The 14,813-nt window shown below is 33.3% G+C and overlaps 1 protein-coding gene across 1 annotated transcript; it reads left to right on the top strand.

The window, feature by feature from the left end:
* Positions 1 to 4,456, top strand: LOC21395311 (ubiquitin-conjugating enzyme E2 10). The gene is made up of 5 exons (XM_024171170.1): positions 1 to 86; positions 188 to 294; positions 2,528 to 2,655; positions 3,355 to 3,459; positions 3,928 to 4,456. The coding sequence occupies exons 2-5, from the start codon at positions 225 to 227 to the stop codon at positions 4,069 to 4,071; spliced, it is 447 nt and encodes a 148-aa protein (XP_024026938.1). The 5' UTR covers positions 1 to 86; positions 188 to 224; the 3' UTR covers positions 4,072 to 4,456.
* The last annotated feature ends 10,357 nt before the right edge of the window (positions 4,457 to 14,813 follow it).

The following is a 14,813-nucleotide window of genomic DNA, read 5'->3' as shown; positions in this document are numbered from 1 at the left end:
ATTACTGAAGAATAGACTCTCTCTTTTGGCTTGTGAGAGACAAAATAATAGCACTAGAGAGGAGGAGGATCAATCCTCAGGCTTAGGTATCTCATCCCCCACTCTCTCTCTCATCTTTGTTTTTCTTTTTTTCTTGATTTTGTTTTGGGTTTGATGCGTTTCTCTTGACGTGTTTAATCCGGGACAGAGAGGATCTGGGGGTTTGGTGAAATTGGTTGCTAGCGATGGCGTCGAAGCGGATCTTGAAGGAGCTCAAGGATCTCCAGAAAGATCCTCCTACCTCTTGCAGCGCTGGTTCGTCCCTTTCCTTCTATTTTTTTTTTTCTTTTTCAATTCTTGCATTTTTGCCAATCTGATCTTTTTTTTTTTTTTTTTTTTTCCTTTTTTCCCTATTTGCTATTGTTTGAACGATTTTGATGAAATTGAGTTTCTATGTGTTCATGTTTATGATTTCTGGATTCTAAAAATTGCTATTTAAATTGTTATAATTGTTGACCTAAGAGTTAGGTTAGGTTATTGCCTGCCTTTTGGTGGATTTTTTTGTGTTATTTAGAATTGGGTTCGTTTGATCGTCTCCAATGTTCTAGGGAAGGGGTTTTATGAAATGTTTGAGAGGACAGAGAACGAGATGGGTGGCTATGGAGGTTTTTTTAAGTGTAAAACAATTAAGCGGAGGCTTACCTCAAGTTTGTTGATTTAAAACGTATGAAGAAAAATACCCTTTTATTACCAAGCAATAAGTATTACCATTTCATAGCTTTATTACCAAGCAATAAGTATTACCATTTCATAGCTACCTCGTTGGCCTTAAAAAATTATTCAAAGTAGCTCAGTTTGAGAGATAGGGATGAGTAGAATCATAACAAAGCAAAAAATAGGCGTTGTCTCACTTTGTCCCCCATGACTCAAAATGGCACAAAACTCTCCCCCTCTCACGTGCTAATTATAGGTTGCAGCACTGGTACTTCAGTCATTGAGGCATCAATTTTTTCACGGTTTTTATGACGTGTTCTCATCGGGTGACCTACATTTGGGTAAAATTGTTGAAAAATTACCCTTTACCAACTAGTTATGTGACCCGCACATATTTTAACCGTTAAAAAAGTTGTCTCAATTACACCACATTTTGCAAGTTATGATAAAGCTTGAGGGGAGTTTTGTTCTATTTTGAGTTGTAAGGGACAAAAGTGAGACAACTTCTTTTCTTTGGGGCCAACTTTGAATTTAACCCTAGGTAGAGTTCTGATATGATAAGCTATTTGGTATAAGAAATTTGCAAAGCAGAGATTTCCTCTAAAAGATTCAATAAAATACTGAGTTGTAAATAATGGATTAGATATAGCTACTCGTGTCGCAATATGTGATGGAGAAAACTTGATACAGGTATTCTCCATTGAAAATTGCACCCACAAACGTATCGCCCAACGCTCAACATTCCCCGTCATCTTGCAGTATAAAGATCGTATTAAGCTGTTTTGTTTTTGTGTGGTTCAGGTCGTCAATAGCTTTTATGTGATGGATGGAAGTTAAAATTACAATTGAAATGCTTATCACATCCGTTGGTTATGGTGGCGCGGTACATTCTCTGAGTGTTTTGGTTGTGCTTTTGTAGCTTTCGCTTTGTATGCACAGAATGCTTCTTCCGGTTTAGTTGGTGGTTGCAACTTGAATAAAACAACTGATCGCTGTATCTCATGCCATATGTGAAATTTTTTACTTTTAGGCAGCCAATAACTGTTGTACTAGTCATAGCATTCTTGGACGAACTACCAATTGTTATATGCTATACTATTATGAACTGGTAAATGACAGTACATTCTCTCTTATCTGACAACTCTATTAATGTGCACATCTTTTTTGTTTTTTATTTTATCCTTGTTGTTTAGCCTTACCTTTATGTATTCACTTCAAGTTGCTGTTTGATCTTATGATTTAATGCTTGACTTCATGTATAATTGTCTCCTTGTCATTGAGGATATTTCAGTCGATATTTATACTATTTTTCTAGGATGGTAGATTTTATCTTTTTTGTGCTCTTTTTTTTTTTTTTTTTAGGTTACCTCATCCTTTTTTTTTTTTTAGGTTACCTCATCCTATTCTCTGTATAATTGATAAAACTATCAATGAAAGGGATTTTCTTATTGTATTATATTATATTATATTATATATCTAGTTTGTGTATGATCCCTCTGGTTTGACGGTTCCTCCGATTGATGTGTAGAAGTGAAAAACGTAACATGATAATCATTAACATAATATGGACATTGGGGAGGTGTAACATAGTTTTTGGATGGCTAGATATCTTGGTGTTACATCTCTCCAACGTCATGTTACGTTCAATAACTGTCATGTTACGTTCAATAACTGTCACGCTACATTTTTACTTTTACATGTTACATTGGAGGGGCCATCCTACTGGAGGTACTGTAGAAGAAAGCTGTTGATATTTAGAATAGAATAAACAAATTACATCATTTTTGTAATGGCTTATTCAATTTGATTATCTTGCTGTTACTTGTATGTTCAGGCCCAGTTGCCGAAGACATGTTTCACTGGCAAGCAACAATAATGGGTCCTCCTGACAGCCCATATGCGGGTGGTGTGTTTCTTGTCACTATACATTTTCCACCGGACTATCCATTTAAACCACCTAAGGTACCTAAAGCAAAGTTCTTATTCTTGTGTAGTTTTGTTCTTTCAAGTGACGACGGTCTCTTTCCACGTCATTCCTATTTCTTATTGCTTTCTTCCCCTCACCCTCCATTTCCTAGTGATTTTTTGTATTGTTATCATCACTGTTGCATAATTCTTATCCTATTATCTTTTGCTCAGCCCCAAAATGACTTTTTTCGTTTCTTTGTTTTCTATATTGTCTGAGTTCATGTTAAGGGCAATATTTCTGAACACTTGAATGTCTATAATCTATATGCAACTCAAGTACGAGTGCTACATGCAAATTGTGTTAGCTGTCATTGTTTGAAAGAGAAATTGACAAGTATAGTCCCTGGTATCTAAATAAATGGAGTTAAATTGTCAAACTCTTATAGTGGAGTGGAAATTTGTTTGCATACGGTGGTTGCATGAAAGGTTTAATGGAATTTGAATGCTCGCAAATTTGCAAGTTGCTCAAAATCCCCTAATGTAAAATTTGATAAAAGTATGATACTATTTTTATGTTTTTGTAGCTGAGAGTGGACTTTGCTTCAATCAGAAGTCCACTCAGGGCGGTTAGGGTTTGGTTTAAAACTATTTCGTAACTTTTAGTGAATAGGAAATATTGTGCTTTTGCATGTTTATTATTTTCATATAGACTAGTTTATTAATTTTGCTATTCTTTGGGGATGTTTTGCACAGGTCGCATTCAGGACAAAGGTCTTTCACCCCAACATTAATAGCAATGGTAGCATCTGCCTCGATATATTGAAAGAGCAGTGGAGCCCTGCCCTCACCATATCCAAGGTAAAAAAATAAAAATTTTGTTGCAGAACAGACACTATTACCATAGAAGACAATACTAAGGTTGGATTATATGTCCCACCAGCCCCAGCCTTGTGGGGTTCTAAATACAATTCCAAGTTTCATGATTGGGCTTCACAAAAATGTCAACCAAGTTATTATGACATTTATAGCTTTAATCTTGTAAAACTTGCATCTACTGCTTAATCTGTTTGATAAAAGGGCATCCTTGTGGATAATGGGTTTTCATTATACTGTCCACAAAATAATAAGACTAAGGTAATACAATAAACAGTATTCAATAACGAAGATATGAGATACTGCCACACCGAACTGGACCCATTCATGTTTGTTATGTCGCCGTGATCAGGGTGTTCTATACCTAGGAGAAACGTGGTCTATGCACTTTTAGCATGAAATGCCTTGTGTTTATGTGTAGTGTAAGAAAGTTATTATACCGTTACTTTTCAGGTGCTGCTTTCAATATGTTCCTTGTTGACGGACCCGAATCCGGATGATCCTTTGGTGCCTGAGATTGCCCATATGTACAAGACAGACAGGAACAAGTATGAGACGACTGCGAGAAGCTGGACTCAGAAGTATGCTATGGGTTAGTTTGCTGCTAAGGCTGTGTCTGAAGGGAGGGCTTCTTTTCCCATGGCATTGTTGGACATTTTTTAGCAAATGTGTGAAAGAAATATGGTCTGTTCTCGTAAGTGTACCTGAGGGAAGAGTTCTGAATCTGTCCTCCTTAGAAACACAGCTCTGCTTTAAATGATTTGCATGCAAAATTGTCTTTGATATTGAATTACTCTTTTAAACGTCCCACTCTCCTTAATCTCATAGGAATTTTCCTTTCTGATCGCTAAGAAGCTAATTTGACAAATGATTAGCGTTACAATGTTTGGATTGTCGAATTGTCGCGGAGAAACAGGCAAACTAGAAAGGGAAAAGAAAATGGCACTTAAATTCTAGTGTGCCATGCATATCTTTTGTTTTTTGTTTTTTGTTTTTTGTTTTTTTTTTTTGGCTAAGGCTACATATCTAGATGTTGGTATTCCTCTGATCACCCCCGAATACTTTGTTCCGCCCAAAGTCATGTCTAACTTGGGCCTATCCTGACCCTAAACAGCTGTTCTGGTCTTTTGGAAAAGCCCAAATTAGTGCTGTGCTCGCCGGTGCTCATTTGAGCAGAAAAGCTACTTAACGAAAATTGAAACTTCGGTGTTAAGGATACTTCAATTAATTTTTATTTTTATTTTTTTAATGCAAAGGATACTTCATTTGATTCTCAGCAAAACGAGAACAACAAAAAAACAAAAACAAAAACAAAAAAAACTTCATTTGACTGCGAAAAATATAGTCACAGTGTAGTTGTTGGGAAAATCGAAACTACGTCAGATACTGGGGTGGCCGTTTTATGGCCCAACTCCCCAAAAACAGTCTTACACTTGCGCAGACCGAAAGGAAAAGTTCGTTAACAAAAAGAAAAGAAAAGACCAGACCTGAGTATTTTTGGTCTACACAAAATCTACACCAGTCAAGTTAAAAAGTGACAGCAGGGAAAAGCAAACACACGCACCCATGTTCCAATTTGTACCCAAAATCATCGAAATATTGCAACTAGGCTCTCTGGTGATAATCAGACCAAGTGGGCAGTGCTGAAAATTTATTAGTTTGTCAATATCTAGATATTACTAAATTATCTTCCTAACACTAAGTGACAAATTCTGTGATAATAGGCCACAAACACTCAAAAGTGATATGCCCACTTGTTTTCATCTACCATGTTTTAATTTTGTATTTTTTTTTTTTTTTTTTTTTTTTTTTTTTTTTTTTTTTTTTTTTTGGAATAAAAGGACAGTGACTAAAACGAGTCTTACATTCTCAAACAGACAAATCCTATCCAAGTAGAGTAGGATACTAGGCCGTAGGGACAACATTTCTTCACTTGCGGTTTCCTGGGTTTTTCTTTTCCTTTCCTTTCTTCAGATTGTTGTATTAACTAAAAAGCGCTCAACAAAACAGTTCCATTCCACGAGTTTCGCTGTTTGAGGCACTGAAAAGGTGTTCAAATGCTGCCCAAGAAGGCCCTAAACATCCTAATTAGTTTGTTTAATTTGTATCCCATTCAAAGTCAAATGTTGTAGACAGCGTTCGATAACATCTGCTTTGCTATTGGACCAAACAAGGGTCGGTGACAATCCTCTTCTCCTATCTTACAATAAATTAACACTGCCAGTGCCAGTTTCCAATCCTGAATAACCAAAAAAAAAAAAAAAAAACAATAACAATAATAATAATATATGTTATGTATAGACTGTCCTATAGTAATATAGTTGTACACCTCCTTGTACTAGTTGTTTGTTTTTTTTTTTTGTTTTTTTTTTGTTTTTTCGAACTAGTTTGTGCACACCTCGATTAATCACATAGGACCTGTGCATTGTGCCCTTAGAAGGTTCCTTACACCGATCGGAATAAGTCAATAGTTTTTACACTGAAGGGGGAGTAACCTCAACAGATTTTCACCGAATAGGATTCAAACCTTAGATGTTTTAGGGGATGTTTAGAATGAGGATTCGTGTTATGATTCGAATCATGATTCGTGGTTCGCTACAGTATTTTCTCTCACAAAAAAATACACGTAAAACGAAAATAATTTTGAATCATGATTCTAAATCCATGAACCAAACATCTCCTTATTCATTTATTTATTTGGCGTTGCATACTAGACTTAGAAATAAGTCGTGCCTTTCAACTCATTTAGAGGGATTTAAAAGGAGAGATAATTACTTCCCCTTGTATGATCTACAAAAGATGTTTTTTTTTTTTTCCTAGTATTCACAGCGTATATAAAGTTTGCTCATTTTAAGGGGAAAGAACAAGGGAAAATCACAAACTCTTTTAAGTATATTAGGTGATAATAACTATATTTCAACCCAAAAAAAAAAAAAAAAAGGAGTACTTTAGAACACATGTCTAAATAGAGTCCTCAACAAACCCAAAACCAAAAGGAGTCAATAAACCGTGCACTGTGGGCTGTGCCTCTGCGTGTTCTATGAGGCAGTGTTCCCCATAAAAAAAAAAAAGAAAAAAAAAAGGAAAAAAAAAGAAGCAAATAAAAGCTTCGTTGTATCTCAGTTGTATTTTATGTTATTTAAATTTTATTACATGGGGCACAGTGATCTCTGTCATTTTATGTCTAACAACGTTGCATTTGGAGTTTTTAATCAAAAGACTGACCAACTGAAATTTCCCTTCCCTTTCAAACTGATTTTTTTTTTTCACAATATAAAATCAGCACGTGGAAACCTTAATGACCAAAATCCAGTTCAAAATTAACATAATCAAAGACCTACTAACCCGGCAAATAAGTCGTGCACACGAGTCCGAAAGGACTTGGCCCCATAAAATCAGGGACCCTCTAATCTCTACTTTAATCACCATTAGTGTGCTTGATGGCCCTTTGTCTCTAATGAAGACAAGAGTGACAATCACAAGCTAAACACCACCTAAATTATCACATTATATTTAATTGTTTTATTAGTGGATTACGTGGCCATTGTCTTATCGGTCACATGGATGTCGAGAAGAAGTTGCTTAGAGGTAGTTTTAGTCTTAGTTTGATTAATAATTAATTCACTTGTTAAACATTATAGTATGTTAATCATTCCTTAATCATTCAGTTTTGGTTGTGTTAGTTGTATGTTTATTCTTATCATTCGTCCATCATTTGCTTGAATTTCCCATTTTGTTTTCCTTTATTTAAGAAATTTGTGAATTTATTTAAATTCACAAGACAATGAGTGAATTTGTTTAAGAAAATTGCATATGGAAAAATGATTTTTAAAAGAATGTATGATGGGTATAATATCTTCTTCTTCTTCTTCTTTTTTTTTTTTTTTAATTTATTGCTTTTTCCTTTTTCTAACACGCCATGCATTAAATATGGAATGTCACTATACAATTTGGGGATCATGATTTTGATGCCAAAATTCCCTTACATGTTAGAAAACGACCCAATAATCTAGCGAAGCCAACAAGCATAATAAACTCAAGACAACTTGTACTCAAAGCTAAGAAAAACTATCTTCATTGGACAATTAATGCTTTCGGAGAGAGAGAGAGTTAAATAGAACTATAAGGTCATGTTCATTTTACCGATTCGAGTTTAAAATTTGAGTTTTGCTTCAGTAAAAAGCTTTTAGAAATAACTATTTTTAACTTTTTTACTACATTAAAAAGCTCTCACATAAAGTCACATCTCAACTTGAATCAGCAAACTAAACATGCCTTAAAATTGTTAAGAGTTAAATAGAACTATAAGGTTGTTACGCAATAACTCATACATTAGGAAATAGAGCCAAAAGGTCAGTATTTATTAGTATACATGTGATTTGGTAAGGAGAACTGGGGTCCAATGGAAGCTTCAACGATGTTGCTCCAAATTGGTGGCACTGGCAATAACAATTTCCTCATTTTAAAAGAGGGACCAAACAAAAAAATAATAATAATGTCGTTTTATGGATGCCACGTCAACTTCAATGTCACGCACACGTGGCGGTTGAAAGATTTGAAAATCATGAGCAGCGCCGGTTAAGGACTGTTTTGGGGGATTGGGGCCCACTAATTTATGCTGGTTTATAAGGTGTCTTCGAGTCACGAGACAAACAATAGTTACCGTACCGGGTTCGTTAAATCTTTTTGTGTCACACTAATGAACTTTTGTACTAACAATAATTTTTTTAGTGTTTACTAAGAATAGAAGCAAGTAATAATTATATATTTGTTGAAAGACTAACCCAGAAATACTAGATACGTTTGAAATTCATTTTAAAATAATTTTATTTTTTATATGAAAATAAAAATAAAAACGTTTTTAATTTTAGATAAGAATTATATTTAAAAATGCGTTTTGTAGTTTTATCAAGAGATTATTTTCAGTATAAAAAAACTCATTAATGTATATATTTCTCTCTCTGCTCGAGAGAGAAGAAAGCGAAAACAAAAAATGAAAAACAACTAAAAATTATTTTTTATTTCTCTCTCATTTTACACTAAACTAAAAAATTATTTTCATTTCTGTTTTTTATTTTTATTACGTCAAACGGCGTTTTGAAAACGTTTTTATTTTTTCTTTCTCAAAAAACGTGAAAAATAAAAATATGATCAATTTCAAACACTGCTAATGTTTCAAATAAGAACATGGTTATAAGCTCAGGTTCTAAGTTTAAATTTTCTAATTTCCATTGTTTGGGTATGCATGGAATTAAAGATGATCTCCCTCTGGACCCTCTCTCTATACACACACACACACACACATATATATATATATATATGTAACTTCCATTGTTTCTTCTTCTTCTTCTTCTTTTTAAACAGCTTCAAATGAATGCTATATACGAAATTTCAAGTTATTAATTTGTCGTAGCATCTCTCCTGAGGTGACCTTTTGGGTTGTCTTAATTGTAATCTCCTTTGTTTTTTCACATATTTTCGTATTTCGAACATAATTGATGTGCAAAAATCGCTTTGGTAAACAAGTAATAATTATCACGATAAAGATGTTAGGATACGAATTCTTACATCTATTACATATTACAAACCAACTTATTTTTGAATCCCCCATGTCTTCTAATCTTAGAATCTCTTAGTGCTTGTAAATTGTTAACGTCTAAAAGTGTCATATTAGTTAGTGAATAAAAATTGGCGCATCAATATTCTAGTGCACTCTTCTTAAATTGGACGGATTAATAATTATCAAAATGTAAGAAACAAATGTAATTTGATTAATGAGAATCTCAACAGTTTTCAAGCCCCGTCCACATGCGTCCTACTTCCTAATCTCCCTTATATAGTTCCGTACAAAATTACTATTTATTTAATTTTATTTTTTTTTAAAGGTGATGAGTGATGTTTCTTATGTTTCATAAACGTTATGATTGTTCAATAATAATAACTCGGAAACAAGTGCAAATCTAGGTCTTAGTGCCAATTAATTGCCTCGCATAACAACATTGGATACAGTCAAATCCCAATGGACCAAAAGAAACAAACTGAGGATATATATATATATATATATATAATTGTGATATATATATAATTGTATGATATATTTCTCTCCATTTTCGTGGCTCAAAAGAAATGCATCTAGGGGATGATGCTCATTGACCTTGGTTCTCTCTAAGTTTAGGTTTGAGCTACCACAAAGTTGCAATAAGAAAATGATAGAAAATTTCGTAGTTTGAGAAGCCAAACAAAAGCATCAAATATTATTTTGGTCATGTGGGTCGGACTATACGACCTCTCTAATGGTATTATTTTGTCGAACTCCATGTACTTCTTTGCTTGTTTTTTAATATATGGTTTTCATGACACCGCTCACAAGTAGCAAAGTACTAGACAAAGTCCAAGAAGTTGCTACACATCTTCTTTTTGTCTTGTTTTTATTTTTATTTTTTTAAATTTAATATTTTTTTTCTCATTGATAATCCAAATGCCCATTTTCTTCTACTATCCATCGGATCTCAAAATACATTTCTCAATTTAAAGCTTAAAAAATTGTCATTTCACATTTGAGTTTTCATGGGAGTATCTGAATTATGTTACTAATTTCAATGCTTGTTATAAAATTATTTTGGAATGTTTATGACACAACTAAAACAAAAAAACTTCCTAGAAGTTTTACATTTTAATGATAGCCTCCAAATATATCTACCTATATGTATAGATGATTTAATTCCCAAAAGTAAACCAAATATTTATTTGTATAAATGATTAATTCCTAAATGTAAATGCAGTGATTTTTTTTTTAATTTTCAAAAATAGAAAGTCGTGTATATATATATATATATATATGAACAATTGAGAGATAATGTATTTGTACTTTTGTGTTGCTTATAGACTATAGATTTTTGCGACGTTTCACTGTATCTTCGGTTTCAGACAAAGAGCTGTGTACCCTGCATGCACCCAAAAAAAAAAAAAAAGCATGTGAAAATTAATGTTAATGTCCTCGGTAAACCAAGGCGTACAAGTGTTTGGTGATGTTATTGTCGTATGTATCTGCAATATTGGACTAGTTTTATTCCACAACATTATCACTTAGCAGTCTCATATATATATATATATATATATATATGCAAATAATTACAAACATGGAGCTATCTAAGCATATATGTCTAATCACTTGAGTTGGGAAATAATCCAAGATTGATTACATAACAAAGCGGCAAATGATTGTTTTAAAATTGTCCAATTCCAAAACTAAAAATCTCCATCAACAAATACCAAAAAATAAAACATGTGCCTACAAACACATTTATAATGGGGAAACTAAACTTAGTTGTGATATTGAAGTCCCAACAACCAATCATTTAGTGACAACTAATAACCACTTACTTAGAGGAGCTTGGAATTAAAGCCTTGGACTATAACCAGTAATAATGCTTGTAAGACACACTAATTAGGAATTAACGAAATATAGAAAAAGAAATCTCAGTTTTTTTTTTTTGTTTTTTTTTTAAAGAAATTATAAGGATCAATAATTGTAAGAGCAAAAACGACAGCAAGTTGGTGCTGGTAAGTGTTTGTCGAGGGAGGAAAACAAATAAATGGGAATTAAAAATATTAGGTGTGTTAAGTAAAGTGGACAAATCGTGAAAGAAACAAGCAAGGACGGCTGCATTTGTTTTCTAACACGTTTTGCGAGGTATTGCTCGGCAGGCTCACGTACTCATGTAACTCAGTAGACTATGAGTTCGTCGTTAATTTGAGTTGATATGTGACTTTATGTGAGAGATTTTTACTGTAGTAAAAAAGTTAAATGTGACTGTTTCTGAGAGCTTTTTACTGTAGCAAAACTCGAACTCTAAACTCGAATTGATGAAATGAACGAGACTATAGCATGTTTAATCGAAATAAAAATGTGTTGGAGTTAACATTATTCGAATAGAGCTGAAGTTTTCAACGAGAATTTGAAGTCATAATAAGTTGTTTATTCATAATATTAAATAAATATGAACTTGAATCTCATTTAGCACTTCTATTTTCCAGTCTAATAAGTAAATGTACCAACAATCTTAGTTCCTTTTCCAATTTTGAGATGAGATATCAGACTCATTGCGCTATGTATGAACTCAGTGTTCAATTGCATAAGATCACCAATACTGATTTTCCTTTTTCTCTTTCTTTTCCATACATTTCATCATATGTACATATTGTCTAATTATTGATAAGTGTTTCATTTTGGTACGTTATATAGAAAAAATCCACCATAACAAGTATATTCTAAGTTCTAACAAATTTCAATACTCTATTTATCAAATCAATAATTCAAAAAAAAAAAAAGAAGGAAACGAAGGAAAACCAATTAATTAATACTTTTTCTTCACCTGAATTTTAGCCAAAATAGTCAACAAAATATTGGCAAGGGGAAAAAAAATCTGTCTCTATACATCAACGTTATAAAAACACAAAGTACATGATTTAAAACGCACGGCAAATTATAAGGGTGGAATGGTCATTTTAGGCATACATAGTGAACTCGGGTATAATGCTAGCATCATTTTTTATGTTACTCGCTCCATTCACTATTTGACATGTGGATGTCACTATATTATTTTCTATTTTAATAATATTATATATATAATGTTAGTGGAATCCATGTGTCAAATACTGAACGAATAGCGAGTGACAAAAAAAGTGATAAAAAGAATGATACTAGCATTTCTCTCTTGTTTATACACGAGGAATAACAAGAGACAACGTTTCTTAGATTTCCAAAAGAAGAAAAAAAAAAAAAAAACAAGAAGAAAAAGACAAGAGAGAAAACGTTTTTCTATCACGAGGTTGACATATTTCATAAGTAAGAGACCATACACCACTGTTAAATTTAAAGGGAAAATAACATTACTGTTATAAAATTTGAGAGATATAAAACTGACGAAAGATTTGAGAGAGATAAAAAGATAGATAAAATATTTAATTACTATTGATATGAAAGTGTACATCTCCAAAATATAAAACGTATTTATAATGAAACTTAAATTTACTGTGCGCTACTATTCATCTATGCGATTTTATGCGTTGCGCCACATGTTCTCAGGTGGATAATGTACAATAAAAGCCGTGATGCTTGACTTTCTCAAAAATTACTTATTTATTGTAAACACCTAAACTTGTCATACGCTATAAAGGAATTTGGCGCTGGGAAAATTAAAGCAGAACTTTTTTCGGTTTAGTTCATTATTCATGCTACCTATACGTATATTCCCTTTAATTCTTCCTCTTGTATCTCTTCTCCCTTTTTTTTTTTATTATTATTTTTTTTTTTTTATGCACCTGAAGGAAAAAGAGAGAAAGAATAATTATGCTCAAGGACTGTACCAAGTATTTTGGTAACTTTTGCTGATGCACAGAAGCTCTTTTTGCAATGCGTTTAATGTCTCAAAATTAGAAGGAAAAGTAACTTTTAATGAGATAGTTGTGTTAGTGCCAAATGTACGCTTATTTTGGGACTATTTTAGATGGCAATACAATTTAAAAATAATAGACTACATAAAGCCCCGAGCAATACATTTAAGAAAATTTACAAAGTAAATCCTTATAAATTAAAACAACGTAAGATTTTCATGAGAATAGAGATAAAAGAATTCTTGATATATTTAACACATCGTCAGTACCATGTGTGTAATTTTTTGTGTCACCATTTTCATTTCTCATGGCGGGGTCACATAAAATTAAGTAGAGGCACACCCAGATTTTCAAATGAGCTCTAATACGTGCGAGGGCGAATTCATTCACACTTTAACAGTCATCACCAATATGAGTAACTCTACATTACTTAAGAGTATTTTTCTAAAAGTAAGAAGTTTTAAGGAGTAACTTGACAATGTAGACATTTTATATGAAGAGCGATGCACTTTCAGTGTATTATAGCCAAGAGCAAGAGATGACCATTTCAACCCATCACAAATTAAAGTGTTACGTTTGTGTGTTTGGTATGAGAATTCGTATCATGATTCGTAATTCATTATAGTATTTTTTCTCATAAAAAAATACACGTAAATTAAAAATAATTCTGAATCATCAAGTAATATGAGATATCAAATTTTAGTGGTTAAAAAACTAATGATAACTTATAGGTCAATTAGCATGGGGTGGATCGTGAGGTTGGAGTAGGGCTTAGATAGGATTGAAATGGCCTGAATGGGTTTTGATTTTTTCTTTTTTAAGAAACAAAAAAACAACTCAGCAATAAAATATCGCTAGTCGTCAAACATCGAACGGCTGAAATTCACTGCCAAGAAAAAGGCCATAACGGCCAATCACTATAGAGACTTTGACAAACCATCAATAGTCAGACAAGACTATGTCCGACTTTTTCAACCAACGAGCCAATAAAATCTTGAAACGTGTCAATCCTGTATAGTCTAAGCCCTACCTACGTTACACCGGAACACTTCGACACTGTGACAATTGACAGAGCTGAGAAAAGGTAAAAATAAGGAAGAGAGAGGAAGAGCGTGCATGGGTTTAGAAAACTTTAGCTATAAATGGTGCGAAATTCGAGGTTGCCTGCCACGTTACACTTAGCTGTAAATGATAAGAGGTAAAACTCAAAATGGTTAAAAATCCGTCAGACGCATAACGGCCTCAAATGGTCGTCAACTCCACCTGTAATTACCAAAATCACCCTAAAAGTTAAAAAAACCACAACTCAAAGGTTAACGTGTAATTAGTGAGGCATTCAATGGGCTTTAAGATAATTAAACAAAAAGTCCCCCAGAGAGTGATAATTAAATAAAATAAAATATTTTTTCCTTCTTTTTTATTTATTTTATTTTTTTTTCGGTCAAAGGAGGACTCGCGACTGTAACCCCATGTGTCTACCTCACGTGACCTGAATCCCATCCCAAATTCCGAGAATATAAAATTCTTTTGCTGAGTCATCTCCGGTGCCTCCCACTGACCTTTCCCTCACCGTTGGATCCCCATCACTGTACTGTTTTCCGCCACGTGTAAGGATCGCACATGAACCATTTATGCGGCGGCACGTAAAATATCCAGTGGACTCGTCGGAATCTTTCATCATCCGACTTAATGACTCACTCCGGTAGGACCCGTAACTCTTTTGTAATATTTTGTTGTGTAACTGATTAAAATCGAATAAAAACAAAAGAAAGACTTAAAGCCAAAAAAAGAAAAAAAAAAAGTTTAGAAAAATTAATAATTAAATATGCATTCAAACCAGGTTTACCAATTGCGGCTGTTTGGTGGATCCTATAAAGTAGCTGGGTTTCTGCAGCGACCCACCCAACCGTATGCTTCTTCTTCTTCCGCTTCTGCTTCTTCTC

The sequence above is a fragment of the Morus notabilis genome, unplaced genomic scaffold (assembly GCF_000414095.1).
Source record: "Morus notabilis unplaced genomic scaffold, ASM41409v2 Scaffold118, whole genome shotgun sequence".
Classification (NCBI taxonomy): domain Eukaryota; kingdom Viridiplantae; phylum Streptophyta; class Magnoliopsida; order Rosales; family Moraceae; genus Morus; species Morus notabilis.
This window is presented reverse-complemented; position numbering and strand designations above follow the sequence as displayed.